General features: G+C 52.0%; 2 protein-coding genes across 3 annotated transcripts in view; one reads left to right on the top strand and one right to left on the bottom strand.

Annotated features, from left to right (window-relative positions):
- Positions 1-5066: 5066 nt before the first annotated feature.
- NCDN (neurochondrin) lies at positions 5067-9016 on the bottom strand. Its single transcript, XM_030964408.1, has 6 exons — positions 8789-9016; positions 7461-8447; positions 7102-7328; positions 6703-6927; positions 6340-6482; positions 5067-6037 (listed from the first exon to the last, which is right to left on the bottom strand). The coding sequence occupies exons 1-6, from the start codon at positions 8888-8890 to the stop codon at positions 5571-5573; spliced, it is 2151 nt and encodes a 716-aa protein (XP_030820268.1). The 5' UTR covers positions 8891-9016; the 3' UTR covers positions 5067-5570.
- Positions 9017-9164: 148 nt separating this feature from the next.
- KIAA0319L (KIAA0319 like) overlaps positions 9165-17458 on the top strand; it is a 30713-nt gene continuing 22419 nt past the window's right edge. Inside the window, exons 1-3 of one of the 2 annotated variants that reach the window (XM_030964392.1) lie at positions 9165-9461; positions 10703-10869; positions 14695-15347. In XM_030964392.1, coding sequence (XP_030820252.1) covers positions 10728-10869; positions 14695-15347 — 795 coding nt within the window. In that variant the 5' untranslated portion in view covers positions 9165-9461; positions 10703-10727. The remainder of the gene's footprint in view (positions 9462-10702; positions 10870-14694; positions 15348-17458) is intronic. The other variant, XM_030964393.1, reaches the window with a different exon arrangement.

Below are 17458 nucleotides of genomic sequence, written 5' to 3'. Positions count from 1 at the left end.
CCGCCCCGGGAGCGCGCGTCAGAGCGCGGGGACGGGGGCGCGCCGCCCGCTCCCGCGGGGCCCCGACGGCTCCCGACAGCGGGCGCGGCGGGACGGCGGCGGGAGGCGGCCGGGGCGGGGGGCGAGGGGCGAGGGGCACCCGCCGCCCCCTGGGAGCGTGGCTGGTGCTACCCCCGCGCCGTCGGGCGGCCCCGGTCCCCTGTCCCCGGTCCAGCACACCCTCCCCGCGGTGCCACCCCGGGTCCCCTGCCCCGGGCCTGAGAATCCTGCAGCGGAGCGCCCCGGCCGCACCGGGGAGCGAGCCCCGAGGGTCGGGAGAGCCCAAGAGCGCGGGCGGGCTGCGGGGCCGCGGCGATGCTCTACGGTTTGACTTTATTAGCCCGAGCCGGGTGCGGGGCCCCTCCGGGAGCGCTGCGAGGGCCCCGGCGGCAGCTGCGACCTCCCGGGAGCGCGGCGGGAGCGGGGCCCGGGGCCGGTCCTACCGGGAGAGCTCAGGGCTCCTCCCGGGGCGTTTCACCCTCCTCCCCGACGGGGAGCGGGGAGCTGCATCCCGGACTGGGGACAGCGAGAATTGTCTGGGGATGCTCCGGGTCTGGATCCCTGTCCGGAGAGATGGACGGGAGGACGGGCGCCGGCTGCAACAGAGCCAGGGGAAAACGGGGAGCACCGACGGGCAGCGTGCCTTCCTCTCCGCCCTCCTCCATCCCTCCCTCCGCCTCTCCGTCCCTCCCTCCGCCTCCCCATCCCTCCCTCACTCTCTGTCTGAGCCCTCCCTCCGGGGCAGGACGAGGCGGGCCCGCACCACCGGGTCTCTGAGCGCGGCGCCGGGCACCGGACACCAGCGGGGCGAGCCGGGCACACGGGAAGGCCCCGCCAGCGGCACTGAGTGACCCCAATGCCATCCCCCCCCTCCCCGATATCACGGCCACGCCGGTCCCACGGCGGAGCGGCGCTGCCCATCCCCACGGGCACACGCACAGCCTCGGCCGCTCACGGCCCGGCACACACTCGCGGCACCGGGCACACGGTCACAGCTCCCCGCGGCCCACGGGCGCCGTGGCCGGGCTCTGGGGTGCCGTGTCACCGCGGGTCCCCGCGGGCTCACCGTGCCACCCGCAGGGCGGGACTTTGCATTGGCAGCGCGTGTTTTACGTGGAGCGGAGCGCAAACCCTTCACCCCCAGCTGTAGCACGCCGTGCTGTGTGATCGACATCAGCAAACACAGCCCCACACTGCAGTTAATTTAATTCCACTCTTCCCGCCCCGAGCTACAGCTCCCTTCATTTTCATTTTTCCTCTGAATTCCCACAACTCAGACCTCTTTGATTTCCAGGTTTAATTAACAATGCTCATTAAATGAATTTTTATTCATTTCTTTTAATATTACCCTGCCACCTGTCTTTAGGAGGCATGGGCTGATCGTTTATTCTAATTTATTTCTGTTAAAGATGGCATTTAAGGGTGGGAGGAGGGATATGAAGAGGTATAGAGGGTTGATCCATTCAAATCTCTTCATCCCCCTCAAATGCTCTTCAAGGACGCTGCTCCTGGAAGTTCTGTATTTATTTTCCACCAGATCCATTTCATTTGCTAGGAAAAATTGGATTGGACATGCTGTATTTTGCAGTTATGTTCCAGTTCATTCTTAATGTCCCTCGCTCGTCTAGTGCGTATAATGTCGAGTCTTTATTCATCTGAAAGAGGTGAAACTGTGCAAAATCCAGGCAGGAAGGGCTGTGAGTCGGCCTGCATAGGACAGCAGGCAAGCAGGAGGATGGTCCCTTGCAGCAGCTTGGAGGGAAGCTGTATTTCCACCCAAAAATGAGGCAGAGCAGAGGAAACCTGCAACACTGACAGACAAAGGGAAGGAAAAACAAAAGGCAGAGCTGTCCCACTGCCCCTCACAGAACATGCTGGGCAAACTGGGGTCGTGGGAACACATCAGGCTGGGGCAGGGCCAGGCCAGCCTGGAGCTGTGGGGCCGTAGGGCTGTGGGGGGGTGTCACCCTCCCCAGTACAACAAGCAGTACTCAGGAAGGAGGAAAAGAAGGACCTTGCAACAGACTCTGGCTTTAGGAAACCCCCAGGAGATATCCTGCCCCAGCACCTCCTCTGGGAGCACAATCAGCACCTTCCCAACCCTGGTGTCCTGCCCAGCAGCACCCTCAGAGCCCTACAAGAAGCAGAATTGTCCTTGCAAGATGTCCAAGACCCACCTGAGTCCTTCACTGCCCCAGACCCTCTGTACAGCACCTGTCTGATGATGAGGGCAAACCAAACCCTTGGGCCTCTCATGGACAGGAGGCACTCATTAAGCCACGATGAACAATTATTTACTTTTTGCTGTCCTGAGGTCCCAGGCAAGGCCAAGACTGTCACACAAGGGGCTGCCAACACACTGTCCCAACAGCTGCCTGGTTTTGTTACTGGCTCAACCTGGCCAGGACAATTTTTGGGATCACCTGAGCACAGGAGGCTCAAACACAGCTCCCTGCTCTTTAGCATCTCTGTTTAAGGACCACAAGTCCAGCTGTGCCACTCCTGCTACATCTCATGGCAGGAAGGAGGGGTCTGAACTGGGTTCTGGCAGTAGAGCAGCCAAATAACAACTTTATGAAATATTTAATTTTATTGCCAGTGCTTTTGGGGTGAGATGAATAAATGCTGTAAGATAACGTATACCATGGTCAGGTTTGCAATGGCATTATGACATTTAAGCTGTCAAAGAGAAACAGAATGTGGATCTGCTCCTCTGGGAGCCTTGTCCATCTTGCTGGAGCGGAGTGAACAATCATCTTGCTCCTGGAGAGCTTGTCCTGGTGTTGGAAATGCACTGGGAGATAAAGCACAGTTTGCTTTGGGTGTTGCTGGCTGCAGTCCCACTCTGTGCTGGGATCTCAAACACTGGCAGAGAGGGGATGTTAGATGATGCCACATCCACCTCTCTGGCACCAGATCATCAGTGCCCGTGGATGCCAGCTGCCAGAGGCAGAACCTGTGGTTGGGCTTGCAGAGCTCGGGGTGGCTGAGGACATCCTGCAGCCTTTGAAGCCTTGGCCAGGCTGCCAGGGCACCATCTCCCTCGCGTGGGCTGGGCCAGCCAGGCGTGCTGGGGCCTGTGGACTGGCACGCATGGAGCCAGCAGAGATGCCCACGTGGCACGAGGCTTCCAACAGCTCCAGTGCCCTCCCCTCCTGAACATGCAGTGCTCATGTTGTTAGCACTCAGTCCTGGGGAGGCAAAACAGTCTTTTTGGGGGTGCCCTGTCCAGGAATGTTTGGAAAGTGCCCTGGGACAAGAGAGCAATGATACTGCTCAAGGAGCTCTGCCATCTCCGCTGGCATTCAGCCTGGTAACACCCCAGAGCCACGTGGGTGTCTCACCCCTTCCACTGTCAGCTCAGAGCTGTGAGGGGCTCATGAGGAGCGTGTTTTGTTTCCTGCAAGGAAACAAGTACATGACAAGATATCAGGGTCCCAGGGAGAGTCCAGCTCTGGCAGGGCACACGTAGTCCTGCCCACACCTGAGGGGACTTTACACCAAAGAGTGTGAGAATGAGGTGCAGATGTTCCTCTCCAGGCACCTGCTGGTGGCCAAACCCCAGTCCCTAAGATGGGGAAGGATAAAACCTCCTGGGCTCTCAGTTTGCTCCCAGGTAGCCTCTCAGGGTATTAAAGACCAGCAGCCAAAGGCCTCCGGGTTAGGACTGTGCTAGTGCTGGAACTGCAGGCACAGGCTGGATCTCTGGTCAGGCGTTGGAGCTCCAACCACTGCCCACGGGAATGAACCATGGCCAAACCAGATCAGCTGCCCACAGCAAGCCCAGCAGTGCACTGGGATAGCAGAACATCCTCCTGGTGATACAGGTCATATCTCTCATTAGCACTAATTAGTGGCTGTCATTAATGGGAAGCCCAAACCCCTGACCAGCGGCAAGAGAGCATATAGGACTGGGAGCACTTGAAGGTTAAGGCTTTGAGGGTTTGGGTGTTTTTCTGACACTGCATTGTATTCCAAGCTTTTCCTGCTGCTGTGTCCCTGCGGTGCAGGGATGTGTTCCTGGCAGGCTGAGGAGCCTCTCCCAGCCCAGCTCCAAAAGTTCTGCTCTTTTCCAAGGCCAGGAGGCTCATTTGCTGGTTTGGCTCGCACCGCTCTGCTGGCAGCACCTGCCTTTGTTCCAACTTGCACTGGCTGCTCAGGGCTGAGCTGAAAAGATCTAAAGATACTCTCCCTGAGCAGCAGCCTCCTCTCCAGTTGTGTAAGGCACTCGCTCTAATAAAGCAGCAAGCCAAAAACACAGTGTAAAGCAGAAATACACCCAGAGCCAGCCCTCCTTTTGAGGCAGCTTCGTGCTTGATTTTCCCTTGATCAGACGATTGCACAGCCCCCTCCAATGAGCTCTGATCAGCGCCTCCGGCTGGCAGCAGAGCCGGTCCCGGCGAGGCAGCAGCTCCCAGAGAACTCCTCGGCTGACACCTGGTGGAAAAGCGGGAGCGGATCAGCCTCAGCCTCATCAGCCACCCTGTGCAGCCGCTCCTTCTGGGAAACACCCTCGGGACAACGCGGCACCCAAGAGCTGCAAGGCCAAGCTGGAAGGCCGGTGCTACAAGAGGTTTACTCCACGGTACATGTGACCTCTTCTCTTCTCTTCTCTTCTCTTCTCTTCTCTTCTCTTCTCTTCTCTTCTCTTCTCTTCTCTTCTCTTCTCTTCTCTTCTCTTCTCTTCTCTTCTCTTCTCTTCTCTTCTCTTCTCTTCTCTTCTCTTCTCTTCTCTTCTCTTCTCTTCTCCCATTCTTTGGTCTGCAGGGAAATCAGCAAGGGGGAGTGTATTCATTTTGGCTTCCACACCCTAAATGGAGCAGAGCAGACTGAATCCTTCACATTGCAAGAGTGGAAATCTCTCCCTGTACATCCATCCTGGCAGGGAGAGGGAGCAAACAGAAAATCCCATGGATGTACTTTGTGCAGATGTTTGATGGGGCAAAACAGGCAAAGCAAGTAGTGCTGGGAAGGTTTTCTAGGTGTGAACTTGGGATGGTGGTACCAGTGGAGGATACGAACTGGGGGATCATCTGGCAGCACAGCATCTTCAAGTCACAAGGAGTTATTCCCAGTGCTATCAGTAAATAATAAAGCTTTTCCCATTCCTGCCTTTTTCAGGGTTCTATGTGTAGTTACTAAAATGTGCAGGACTCAGAGAAAATAAGATGAAAACCTGCAGGGCTTCCTGTGACAAAACTGTGACCATATTAACAGGAGAAGCAAGCATCCTGTCAGGGCCCTGGGCAGAAAGAAATCCCAGCACTTAGTAGCTTAAAAAACAAACAAACAAAGTGTCTTTAATAACAAAACAGGCTGTTTTTACAAAGAAATCCTCACAACAGGTCGAGCAAGGGCATGGTGAAATGTTCTGAGGAGCAGCAGTTCTGCACACCAATGTGGACAGCGCTGATCATGCTGGGTGCTGCTGCATCACTCCAGTTTTGTAAAGTTTGGTCATTAAAATGGGTTTTTTAGTCCATCTGGCAGAAAAGAGCAGGGCAGAAGTGCTGAACAGACCTTGTGCAGGTTCATTTCCCACCTAGAGTGCTGTTGGCTCCTCCCTGCTCAGCCAGACACTGTTCCAGAGCTGCCATTCCATACAGATTGGCCCACTCCATGCCGTGGTGGGACAGGATCACATCCCTGCACTGCTGGCTGGCTCTGGCCAGCTCCACCAGCACAGCCTGGAACGCAGTGACCAGCTCACAATCCACAGAGGCTGGAGCAACCTGGGACAGCAGCTGTGCCAGTCCCTGCAGCCAGCGTGCCGCAAGAGCGATGTGTGGCAGCCAGGGGAGCAGCGGCACGCAGCCAGCCCAGGCCTGCATCCCCAGGAACCAGAGCTCAGCGATGTCGTCCCAGGCGCTGGCGTAGGCGGGGGACACGGCCAGGGCCAGCCCGTCACTGCTGGGGTCTGCCTGCGCCACGTGCGCCTGCGAGAGGAAGCGAATGGCAGCTCCAAAAAACTCCTTGGCACGCTGTGTTCCCTGAAGGGCTGGGAGAAAAAGGAAATGAATGTTACAATGCAGAGTTTGCTCGCTCAGAGAAGGGCCCTGTGGTAGGGCTGTGTGGAGCAGAATGTCTTCCTGCCCTAGAAATCTCTTCATCAAAGCACATCAGCCTGCTGATTGTTTCACGTATTCCTTGCTCCTGAACATTTTTGGCTGATCACTTTTCCAATGACAAACTGGACAAGTTTCCCTTCTATTTGCTTTGCTTTCTCATATCCAACTTCCCAGCTCCTGGTCTCTGCCCATGCAGCACAACGTGGGCTTTGCCAATGGGAACCTCCTTTACCTGCTGACCCTGCCAGGATCCTGGCCATCATCAGGCCCAGAGTGGCAAGGTTTGCTGCCAGAACCAGGTGATGCTTCTGGGGCAGCAAACGTGGAAGAGACTTCAGCAACACATCCATCAAGGAGGAAAAGGTTTTGTCACGCCTAGAGAGAAAATAAACCCTTTTTGACACATTTCCTGAGCAGAGCCAGAAGCACCTGAGAATGTCAAGGTTAAACACAGCACCAAAAATAAAATGGAATTGGGGTTGAAAAAGGAACATCCCTTTTCAGCATGGCAGGTTAACAGATCCTCAAGCTTGATGCACAAGGCACCCTTTCTTCCCACTGCCAACCTCAGAGCCAGCTCCCACAGCTTTGTTACCTGACCAGGTCTGGAGCAGTCACAGCCAGGTTAAGGAAAATCCCACACATGGTCTGCAGACTCATTTCAGTGCTTGTCAGAGGTGCTGGGGCCGTGGACTCAGAGGTCAGAACCTCCCACTGCTGCAGGAAGTACTCACACAGCAGGGCTGGGGCCCCTTCGGCAATGAGGATGTCCTGGGGTTTGTCCTCTGCTGTCAAATGGCAAAAGCCAGGTAGCAGAAATCTGGAAAGGAAAAGAAACTGGGAGCATGAGGTAGAATGGGTCTGAGCCCTGCATTTACATCCATCTCAGGGGATAAAGCCCCATGGAAGTGGCACTACAGGGAGAATGAAAAGAGAAAAAATATTTGAGCAGGTTCGCACTAAAATGCAACAAATGTGTGCATAAAATGCTCACCTCAGAGCATCCTGGGGTAAGGCAGAGCCCTTGGTGCTGACCAGCTCTGCCTGGGGAAGACTCACAGCTGGGCTGCCCTCCTTGAAAAGCTGCCTGGCATAATCAACAAGGAAAGGCAAGAGCTCACAGATTTCCTGCTTGAGGGAGGATGTCTCTTCTGCCATCCAGGCTCCAAGGACTCGAACAGAGGCAAAGATGAAAGGATCTTGCAGCTCCTCCTGTTTAACCTGCATGAAGAAAGCAAAGTGACACAATATTGTGTCACCACAGGTCTGGAAATCACAGTGGGACAAGAGGGAGAGTTTGCTCCACACAGAGCCACCCCCACAACCTGCTCTTTGTTAAAAGCCCTGCCTTACCTGTCTCAAGTAGAATATTACAGCTCCAAATGCCTCCTCCATAATCCTCATCAGCTGCATTTTCTGCACGTTTTCTAGCAGAGGGTTCTCTTCCCTCAGGCACTCCTGGATCCCCATCTCCATAAGGACATAGCAGGCTGTCACCACTTCTTTCTTCCCCTCCACCTCCAGGGGATCTGGCTCCTCCAGGGTCAGGCGAACCTCCACACAAGCCAAGTTCACCAGCAGGGCCAGGAACTTGCTGCCAGCACTCCCTGCTGGGATCCACTCAGCCCCACAGGCCTGCACAAGGCTGGCTGCGAGCTTCAGAGCGGGGTCTCTCTGTGACTGGCTGAGTTTGCTGCCCAAAACATCAGCCAGCCCTTTGTAAAGTCTGCACAGGCACTCAGAGCCCTGCGAGTTCTCTGTCAGAGGAGGTGACAGGGGGATGAAGCGAGGCAGAACCTCACACAGCTCGAATTTGGTCATGTCTTCAGCCTTGAGGAAATCACTGGAGAGCTTGCTGAGCACAGCCAGGAGTTGTGGAGCATCTCTCTGCCAGCATTTGGCCTCTGCTACGGCCAACAGCCCCTCAAGCAGTGTGAGGGCACGTTCAGAGCTGTGACCACCATTCAGGTAGGCCTGGCACAGGGCAGACACTGTCCCTTTGGTCACCAACTCCCTGGGGCCCCTGGCTGTGGCCAGGACAGCGCTGAGGCACTGGTACACATCATCAACCATGGATGTGCAGTCTGGGTCACAGGGGGACAGCAGGACATCATTGAAGGTTGGAATTTTGTTCAGGATCTGGGAGTGCCCAGCTAGCTCTGGGTCGGTGCAGAAACAGGCCAGCAGGGTGAGGCCGAGGGCACGGAAGGTGTGCGGGGGGCAGTCGGCTGGGGCCTGCTGGGAAATCAGCAGGCGGGTCGGGAATGTGAATCCGATCGCGTCGAAGATCTGGCGGCGGGTCTTGGCATCCACCTCTCCCGCTCTGACTGCTTTGGTCACCTACGAGGCAAAACAGGAGCGAGCGTGAGCATAGCAAAAGGAATTCGTATATGTACAGGATAGAACTGCTGCAAATCAGAAACCAAAACAACTTTATTTAGAGCAGGGAAGTATGCACTGAGCTGGCACTTGGTCCACGGTGTTCCAAAAGCGTGGCAGCACTGACTGACCCTCCGCACACCCAGGTCAAGGCCAGGCTCAATTGCTCTGCTGAAGGGAACCCCAAAGCTCTGAAGCAGCTTTGCTCTGAGCTCCCACTCCCCCTCCCCACATTCCCCGTGTCCATCAGGGTGTTTGGCCTCCCCTTTGCCCTCTCCTGAGGCGATCCCGCGGTTCCTTACCAGGAGCAGCGCTGCGAACTGCTCGCTGTCGTTCCTCGCGTCTCTGAGCACACTGAGGCACCGCTTCAGCGTGGCGAGCCTGTCCCCGGAGTCCGAGGCCATGGTCGGGAAGCGGGGCTGAAGGACTAGAGGGGAACGCGGGCAGCCTTCCCTCGGCCCCTTCCCTTGGCCCCGTCCCTCACGGCTCCGGTCCCTTCCCTCACGGTTTCCGCTCCTTCCCTCACGGCGCCCCGCCCGCGGGCGCGAGCCGCCGGCCCCGCCTTCCCCCCCAGCCAATCCGCGCGCCGCCTCCGCGCCGCCGGCCAACCGCGTGCGGCCTTGTTGGGCGGTGCCCGAAGCCGCCGCCTCCGCGCGGAACTGTGGGCAAATCACCTGTGGCTGCGCGGCCTCCGCGCCCGCCCCGCCCGGTGCGACCGGGAGCGGCGGGGGAGCGAGCGGCGGGGACCCGCGGCTCCGCAGCCCTGGCACTGCCCGCACGGCCGGACCCAGCCCTGGTGCCGGGAGGCGGCGGTTCAGCTTCCGGGTGAGCGTGCGCCGCCATGGCCGCGGGGCGAGAGGCCGCGGTGCCCCCGGGCCCGCCGCGCTGGAGCCCCGGCCGTGCCCGGCGTCCGGTGCCCGCCTGAGCTCGCCGAGGAGCCGCTGAGGAGCCGCCGAGCCTCGCCATGCGCCCTTGGTACGTACGCGCCGGCGGCACGGAGCGCTGCCGCCTCCCGCGGGGCCCGGGCCCGGCCCCGGGGGCTCCGCGCTGGGGCTCCGGCCGGGCAGGAGCGGGCACCGCGGGCTGGGGCGGCGGAAAGTTCCCTCGAGGACCTGTTGGCTGAGCGGGCGCGTGTTTACATCCTCCTCCCCCGTGAAGTTTTCCTCCCGTGTCTGTTCCTGCTCTGCTGCGGCCGGTTGAGTGCAATTCCTCGAGGGGTAACAAGCTCTGAGTGCTTGCGGAGCGCTGCTGGATGCGGCTGTGGCAGCGTTCCCTGCGACAGCATTCCCTGTGTGACAGCATTCCCTGTGTGACAGCATTCCCTCTCACAACATTCCCAGTCACAGCATTCCCCGTGTCACAGCATTCCCCGTGTCACAGCATTCCCTGTGTCACAGCATTCCCTGTGGCAGCATTCCCTGTCACAGCATTCCCTATCACAACATTCCCTGTAGTAGCACTCCCTGTCACTGCATTCCCTGTGACAGCATTCCCTTTGCATTCTCAGAACTGGCCTATTTAATGCCGTTTAGTGCCTAATGATGCTTTCATTGCTCCCTTAAAATAGATCCTATTTATTACCTGTGAAATAATTAATGGTCTCCTACCGCATCACCTAGAGATAATTTGCATTCAATTAGCATATGAGGCTGTTAAATAGCCTTTGGCATTAGAAAGGCAGAGAAGTTTGGTGATCTCTGCCCTGTGGGGCAAAACAAGAAGCAAACCAGGGTGTTAGCTGCCAGTTTCCCAGTGTTGCTGTGCTCTCATTTCCCTGTTTCTGGCTGGCACCAGCCAGCACGGACGTGCCTGTGGTGACATCTCCAGGCAGATGTGCAGGGGTTGTCCCTGCCTGTGTTATCCTCGTGCTGCTGCTGGGTGTCCAATCCTCAGGCATATATGAAATTGGAATTTCCTAAATGCCTGTTTGGAAACCAGTGGACAGCTATTGTGATATCAGGTGAAAAATGGGGTCTGGAGGAGCAAACCACAAGGGAAAGGCTCTCTGCACTCAGCACTGGGAGCTGTGCCACTACAGATTTCATTCTGGTATCAGACATTGATAGTTCCTTAGCAACAGCTGGACTAATCACAGCTGGTAAGACATTCCTTTTCCTCCACAAATGCTCTGTTCACTTTGCGCTCTCGCTGGATCTGTGCAGGAACGTTTCAATTGCCACAGGATGTTTTGTGTTTCATGCCCTGCGTGTTTCTAGAACCCTGCTGCTGCCCACAAAGGCCATGGAGAAGAGGTTGGAAGCCAAGCCCAGCATCAGCACCCGGTTCCTGTCCCAATACTGCCTGGGAAAAGCTGTGAGGGAGCTGGGAATTCTGCAGCTGTTCTACCTGTGCACTTGCCTGTGTGCCTCGTGCTCCTCTGCAGGTGACTCTTCTGTTCTCTCTGGGACTCTGTAAATGGATTTTTATGGTCTTTATCCCTCTTACGTGTTTAAAATACTCTGAGAGAAAAGTGAAATGATTTACTGGTTATATAGGGTTGGTTTTTTATTGGTTTCCTTTTTAATTGTTTTTTAACTGAGAAACCAAAGCAGTTGTTGTTTTTTTCAAACCAAACAAAGCACCACCCTTAGCAGTTACTGAATGAGCTCTCAAAAGTGTAGCTTGTATCTCAGAGAGAGCTTTTTCTGACCTTAATTTTGGACAAAACGGACAAGTGATAATCTGGAAATAATTTAATTTAAGGAGAGCAACCTGGAAAGGCAGGAACGTTTTTTAGCCCTAAGATATTTAATGCTCTTCCCAAGAGCAGTGTGTCAGAAGTCTTTATTTGCCTACAGGCAATGGTTATGTTTGTTTTTTTTATTTCCTGTTCAAACTTGAGCAACCAACCTCCTGCTCAAGTAAATAACCAAGACAGTGGCTTGGATGGAAGTTTTCCTCTAATGAATTGTGTGATATTTGGTTTGGGAAGGGGGTTGGTTTGCTTTGTTTCCCAGTTATGTGGACATGTGCAGCGTCCCTGTTGTGTTACTGGACCTTCCTGGACAGTTCCCAGTGGCAGATTTAATTAAGCTAATGAGCTGTGTGATTTTAATCAGCTAATTCAGACCCTGGAAAAACGTGTTTGTATTCCTGCTAAGGGTTGTGTGTTTGAATGATGAGTGTTTCCTTTTCAACTGAGCTTCCTGCCTGCATTTCCTGGCTTTAGTAATTTCTTGGAATTTCAGAGTTAGAGCTCCTATGAGACTCCTGGAGGGTGTTCTAGACAGCGTTGGTGTGTTTAAGGGCTGCTCTGCTTGGAAGAGTTAAAACCAGGACTCAGAATTGTTAAGGTTGGAACAGTGCAGCTCTGAGATCATCAAATCAACAGTTAGATGAGTGAAGAGTCCATTAAATTAAAGCTTTTGCGTGTGCAGAAATAAATATAATTATATGGGCATAGCTACCCTGATGTGGACATTTTTTCCATTGCAGGGTTTTTGTTATTTTGGGCTTGTTTGTGTCACTGAGGCAGCGGAGTTTGTGAAGCTGAGGAGGAGTTATGGCTGCCTAGAAATGAGCGTGGTCATGTGGAGTTACGCAAGGGGGCCTGTGTTGACATAACTGACTGACTGACTGTGTGGCAGGTTTGAAAAGTCCACAGAGTCAAGCCTTTAATCATTAATCTGCTATCAGGCAGGATTAGCTGCCTGGGCAAGTCTGTAAACCTGAAGTTATTAATAGAAGCTGTTCCTGTGTGTTCCATTCCCCTGCTGCTCAGCAAAGCTGTGAGCTGCACCCCTGGGACAGGAACTCCTGAGTTCCTGGGAAGAGCAGTTTTCTCCACTGATGTGACAAAAACAGTATGGAAAAGTGACTAAGCACACCCACTGTGCAGGTGTCTTGTGATTTGTGTGGTGCTGAGCTTAGGAGGGAACTCATCCTCAGGAATGTTCCTGCTTTCCACAGATGAGTGCAAGTGTAGATTTTGTTTTCTCCCAGGGCATGTAGAGTTGTCTGAATGTTTGATGTCCAGCAAAGGCCATAGAATTTGAAAATGCAAAGTGAAAATCAGTATGTCTCTGTGGAAAATTCACATCTGGCGTGCTGGGAGTTGCCTGTTCACTTCTGTCATTCCTGAGAGTTATCTGAGTTTTAAGCTGTCCATGTACAGCAATTCAGAGAAACATACTGGCTAATTTCAAATAAATATGTCCCAAGTGGCCGTTAACAGAGTTCTGGAAATGAAATGTAGCCAAAATACTATTCAAATCTTGTTTTAGCAGTGTGTTAAAAGAGAAGCAGAACGTTCTCAGCATGGCAGTGTTGTGTCATCCAGGCTAAGTCATGGCTCTGACATGCTGAGATGTTTCTGGGGTCCAGGCTTTACACTTGAGATGAATAAATAAAATACCTGTGTTATGTAGTGATTTGTCACAAGGGATATCTTCCCTGGGAACATTTTTCTTTTAAATGTACCCCCTTCTGTGTGTGCCCCAGTTGCAAGCCTGGTACTAGAAACTGCTGCTGAATTTCACTGCTTCCATATCAAGCCTTAATTTGAGTGGTATGTGTGAGCCAGGCTTGACACATGAGGAGAGATGGATGAGCAGTGATGGAGGAGGAGGAGGAGGAGGAAGGATTTTAGGTAATGTGGGAAGCAGCACATTTCCCTCATGCTCAGGATATATTAGCAACAGTGATTCACCTTTAACAGAAAGGGAATTTTACAGGCAAAACGTAAATCTGAGTGGATGAGATCCTGTTGAAATTCACAGGGATGGTGTAATTCTTCAATTTGTTATTGTTCCTCCAAGTCTGGGGAGAGTGTGTGTGCATACACATGGGTTTGGTGTGTACACACATTCCATATTCTGCTCCAATTCCAGCCCCATCAGGTTGGTGCCAGGAGCTTGTCCCTGCTGTGACTGTGACAGTGCCAGGGGCTGGCAGTCCTGGCATTTCAGGTGTGATGGGGCTGGCAGTTGCCCTGGGCACACAGATTCCCTGTCTGCTCTCTCTCCAAGGAAGTGCTGTGTGTTGATGAGGTGTGACAAGGGTGCTGAGGTTTTTGAAGATCCTGGTGTCAACTTGTCTTGCTGTTGAACATTTGCAGAGTTTCTTTTACACCTTTCATTGCTCAAGTGAGGATCTTCTCTCCTTTCTGCACAGTGGTGGGTTCAGACACCCACAGGGAGCTCTGTCCCCCATGACTTGGTCACTAAACTCGAGTTCATTCTCAATCAGGATATTGTAATTTAAATTCAGACTTTATTTTAAAGGAGAAAAATGTTTCCCATTTGTGTTGTGTTCAAGAACTCCATTCTTGACAGGGAGGGAGTCAGATCTGGAGCATATTCTCCAGCTGCACAGCTCCCAGTCCAGCAACACTGTTTGTAAAGTAATCTTCCAATGACCTGTTATTGCTTGGATGCTGAACACAGCACAGTGTAACAGTCCCATAGGTCATTAGGCTATTTTTAGGGAGTCCTTAATCTGCAGAGCTCTGAATTTTGGAAGCCTTTAATCCATTGATCCCTGCAAGCACTCAAAATTTTCATGCTAAGAAAAAAAGAATCCATATGCAAAGCAGTTGCTGCTTTACTGCAGAGCTGAGACCTGAAGTGACTTGACTCTTAACTGAAATTATGTCAAATGTTTGAGGGTTTTTAATCAAAAACACTATGGCAGGTGGGTGACAAGGCTTTGCCTTGCAGAGCTCTTTTCTAGAGACTGTTAACAACTTCCCAAGTGGAGCAAATTCAGTCAGAATAAGCACCTGATGTCAAATATCAGCATGGAAGAGTTAAAAATGCCTCTGTACTGTGCACCAAGCCAGTGTCACTGTGTGCAGTGTTTTCTTTCTAGGCAGACTATGGGCAGAGAGGCAAGGCCATAACTGATTAAAGAGCTGTGCTTGGGATTTTGGGGTTTAATTTCTGGCTCTGAACTTGCTGTGTGACCTTGGTCCAGCTGCTCAGTGTGGGCATTATGGGCTCCTCTGAAACAGGAACATTTCTGTCTTCACTTCTGCTTCTCCATCCCTGTTGGAAAGGGTGATGGTGGCTTAGGTAGGAGGAGCAGATTGTTCCTTAAAATCCTGTGTAAGTACTGGATAGTGAGGCCAGGTAGAGATTCTGAGAAATCAGATTTACTTTCCTGTGTCCCTCTTCTGCATTATTCCTGTGTCCCAAATAGTGATGAGATGTATTATCCACTGCTTTAAAGGACTGAGAATTGTCTGTTTTTCTTCCCTCCTCTTTCCCAGATGCAAACTGGAACGGATCTAAATGTGAGCTGGGGAAGATCCTGCTTGGTGGCCGTTTGAGATCGTGGGCAGGTCACCATTTGCAGCTTCTGGAAGGGTTCCACACTCTGAGCTCCTGTCAGACCACTTGCTGCCAGCACCCCACCTGTGATGCCTTTTGGTTCTTGGAAAATACGTGCATCCAGGTGAACTGCACCATGCCTGGCACGTGTCAGCCCAACAAGACTGACTTTTCAGATTCTGTTTTGGTGTTTTTAAAGAAATCAAAAAGCACAGAGCACTTGTTAAACTTCCATATGGAAGGTAATGGGAAGACTTGGAGTCACAAGTGGTTGGACTGGGACATCCCTGTCCAGAGGAAGAAAAGACTGAGGAGATCATTGCAGAAGTGGAGGTTGGCAGGTAACAAGGTGCAGCTCCTGAGAAGGGATCTGGCAGAAAACTCCAGAAGCAGCCAAAGTGAAACAGAACGCTTGAAGGATCAGGTCCTGAGGCACTTAGTGGCAGACAGAGCTGCTCCTGAGAAAGAAAAACAAAAGCAAGACTTGCTGAAAAATGGACAGAATCCAAGAGAACTGAACCTCAGAAGCCCAGTCCCTCCTAAGAGCAATTATGTGAACAGGTCACAGGATGCTGATGGTGACTTGCCCCAGGTAAGTGATGGGTGGGGCTGTCTGGGACAGCTGTTCCCCTCCTCAGTCTGGCTTTAGGTTGATTTTTGACTTGGAACTGATGGAATACCTTTTCAGGTTACCAGTTTTCAGCCTCCTATCAACAAGGCACAACCAGTGGTTTGAGATTTTGTTTGGGTTTTGGGGTAGGTTTTTTTGCTCCCCTTTTCTTAGCTGGGATAAACTGTGTTGAAATGGGAAGGTGAGGCAGGATGGAGTCTGTGATAGTGCTTGTCCTCTGTATAATCACACAGTGTGCTTGCCAGATGAGAAGGAAAGGTGACCTGTCAGTGGGAATTGTCTGGGAGCTGAAAACTGTTCCCTGTAAAAGTACCTGTTCAAATGCACACAATTAAAAAATCTGTTTTCATTTAAATACTGAATCAAGGCAGTTAAATTCATTATTTTATAGAGTCATGCATAGAGCTCACAGTGTACTGCGATGTCAATCTGCTTGATTTGGCATCTAAATTCCAAATGTTCTCTTTTTTGAAGAGTGCTCCAGTTTCTCAAATCCTCCAAAGCTTACCTTGGCACTGGGTGAATGAAATCAGTTTAGTCTCTACTCCAAATACATACAGTGTTAAGCCAGTACATCATGATGTTACAGAGAATTTGGCACATTTGAATTGTTAAGTGATGTTTGTATTTTTACATCTGCAAATGATTTTTTTGAGCCTTATCTCAAAAATTCTTGTGCACTCCTGATGGCGAAATATAATTCTACTTTGTTAAACTGCTCCTGAAATAGCTTTTGCCATGTTTCAGGGATTTGGCTTTGTACAAACTGGTGCCTCTGGTTCTGGAAATGACTGACTTTTTCAAATCCTGGTTGCAGGTAGGGCTGTGACTGCCTGAGCCACCACCCTGGAGCAGGATGTGGCGAGCAGCCAAGGGGCACTGCTGGGAGCTCCTGGGCAGCCAGGGTGACACGTGAAACCAGGCGCTAAAACCTGACAAATGGTTGATTTTCCAGAACCCCCCCAGCATCTGAGGCTGACTTGAGCTCAGATTTCTCTCTCCCCTGCAATGCTGCAGCATTTCCACCCTCCCTGTTCTTTCCTCCTCCTAGGAGCTGAGCTGAGCATGGTGACCCCATTCTCTCAGCTGTCATACATGTGAGGAGATGTTTTTGCAGCCACTCTTTAAATGTTTTCTCTTGCTCTTGGGGAACAGCTTTTACATCTCCCTGCTTGTTCTTTTTGCAGTTTTGCTTTCCAGGTTATCCTTCTATTACTGTCCAACGTGTGTCTAGTAAACTGGTTGCAAATATTAAATTACACTGATTAATCAGCTTCTGAATGTTGCTGAACAAGCAGGATTTCCCATCTTTAGGAATTGCTCCCATTGTCATTAATGTGCACTGTTGGATGTGTGCTGGGGAAAGGTTTTTATTCTCCTTGATGATTTTTGCTAATAGGAAAGTCCATGGGTCTTAACCAAATGCAAGTTCTTTAAAAAAATCTGCAAAAATATAGTGACATGATGGAATTCCTGGCATTTGCATTTTTGAGGTTTAGGATGGAGTTTTTGAGGAGAAGGAAGAATTAAAATATCCACCTGAGCTAATTCTAGGATTATTGAACCATCCAACTTCACCTGCAAAATGCAAAGCCAGCTCTGCAGCTGTCCTTGCACTTCAAATCCAAGAGCAGTTTAATGTGAGCCAAGGATAAAACACTGGGGGCTGTGTTCCTGGGACATGGCCAGACCTTCCAGGAGGGAGGTATTCCAAGCTGGGACCAAAGTAAAGTTACACCCATGCTGAAATCAATAGAATTTCTGGGCTACATTTGGCCCAATCCATGGAGCACATGGTTGGGTGTTTCATGCTGTTGTTTAGGAAGGGATGGAAGATGGGGGCAGTACTGGCTGTTCACACCTGAGAGCATCAAACACCTGAAGTAGGAAAGGATATTTGAAATCAAAGTGCTTTTTCTCCTCTGCTGCTGCTGAGCATTCAATGTATGGAAGGTAAATCTTCTCCTTTGCTTTTGCAGGCTCAGAGAGAAGGAAAATGATAGTTTTGGGAAAACATTGCCTCTGTGGGTTTTAATTTTCCTCTTGCAGTTCTGATGGCTCCACAGCCATCT

Source organism: Camarhynchus parvulus, chromosome 23 (genome assembly GCF_901933205.1).
Source record: "Camarhynchus parvulus chromosome 23, STF_HiC, whole genome shotgun sequence".
Taxonomy (NCBI): Eukaryota; Metazoa; Chordata; class Aves; order Passeriformes; family Thraupidae; genus Camarhynchus; species Camarhynchus parvulus.
The sequence above is the reverse complement of the archived record's forward strand: the minus strand, read 5'-3'. Positions and strand labels throughout refer to the sequence as shown.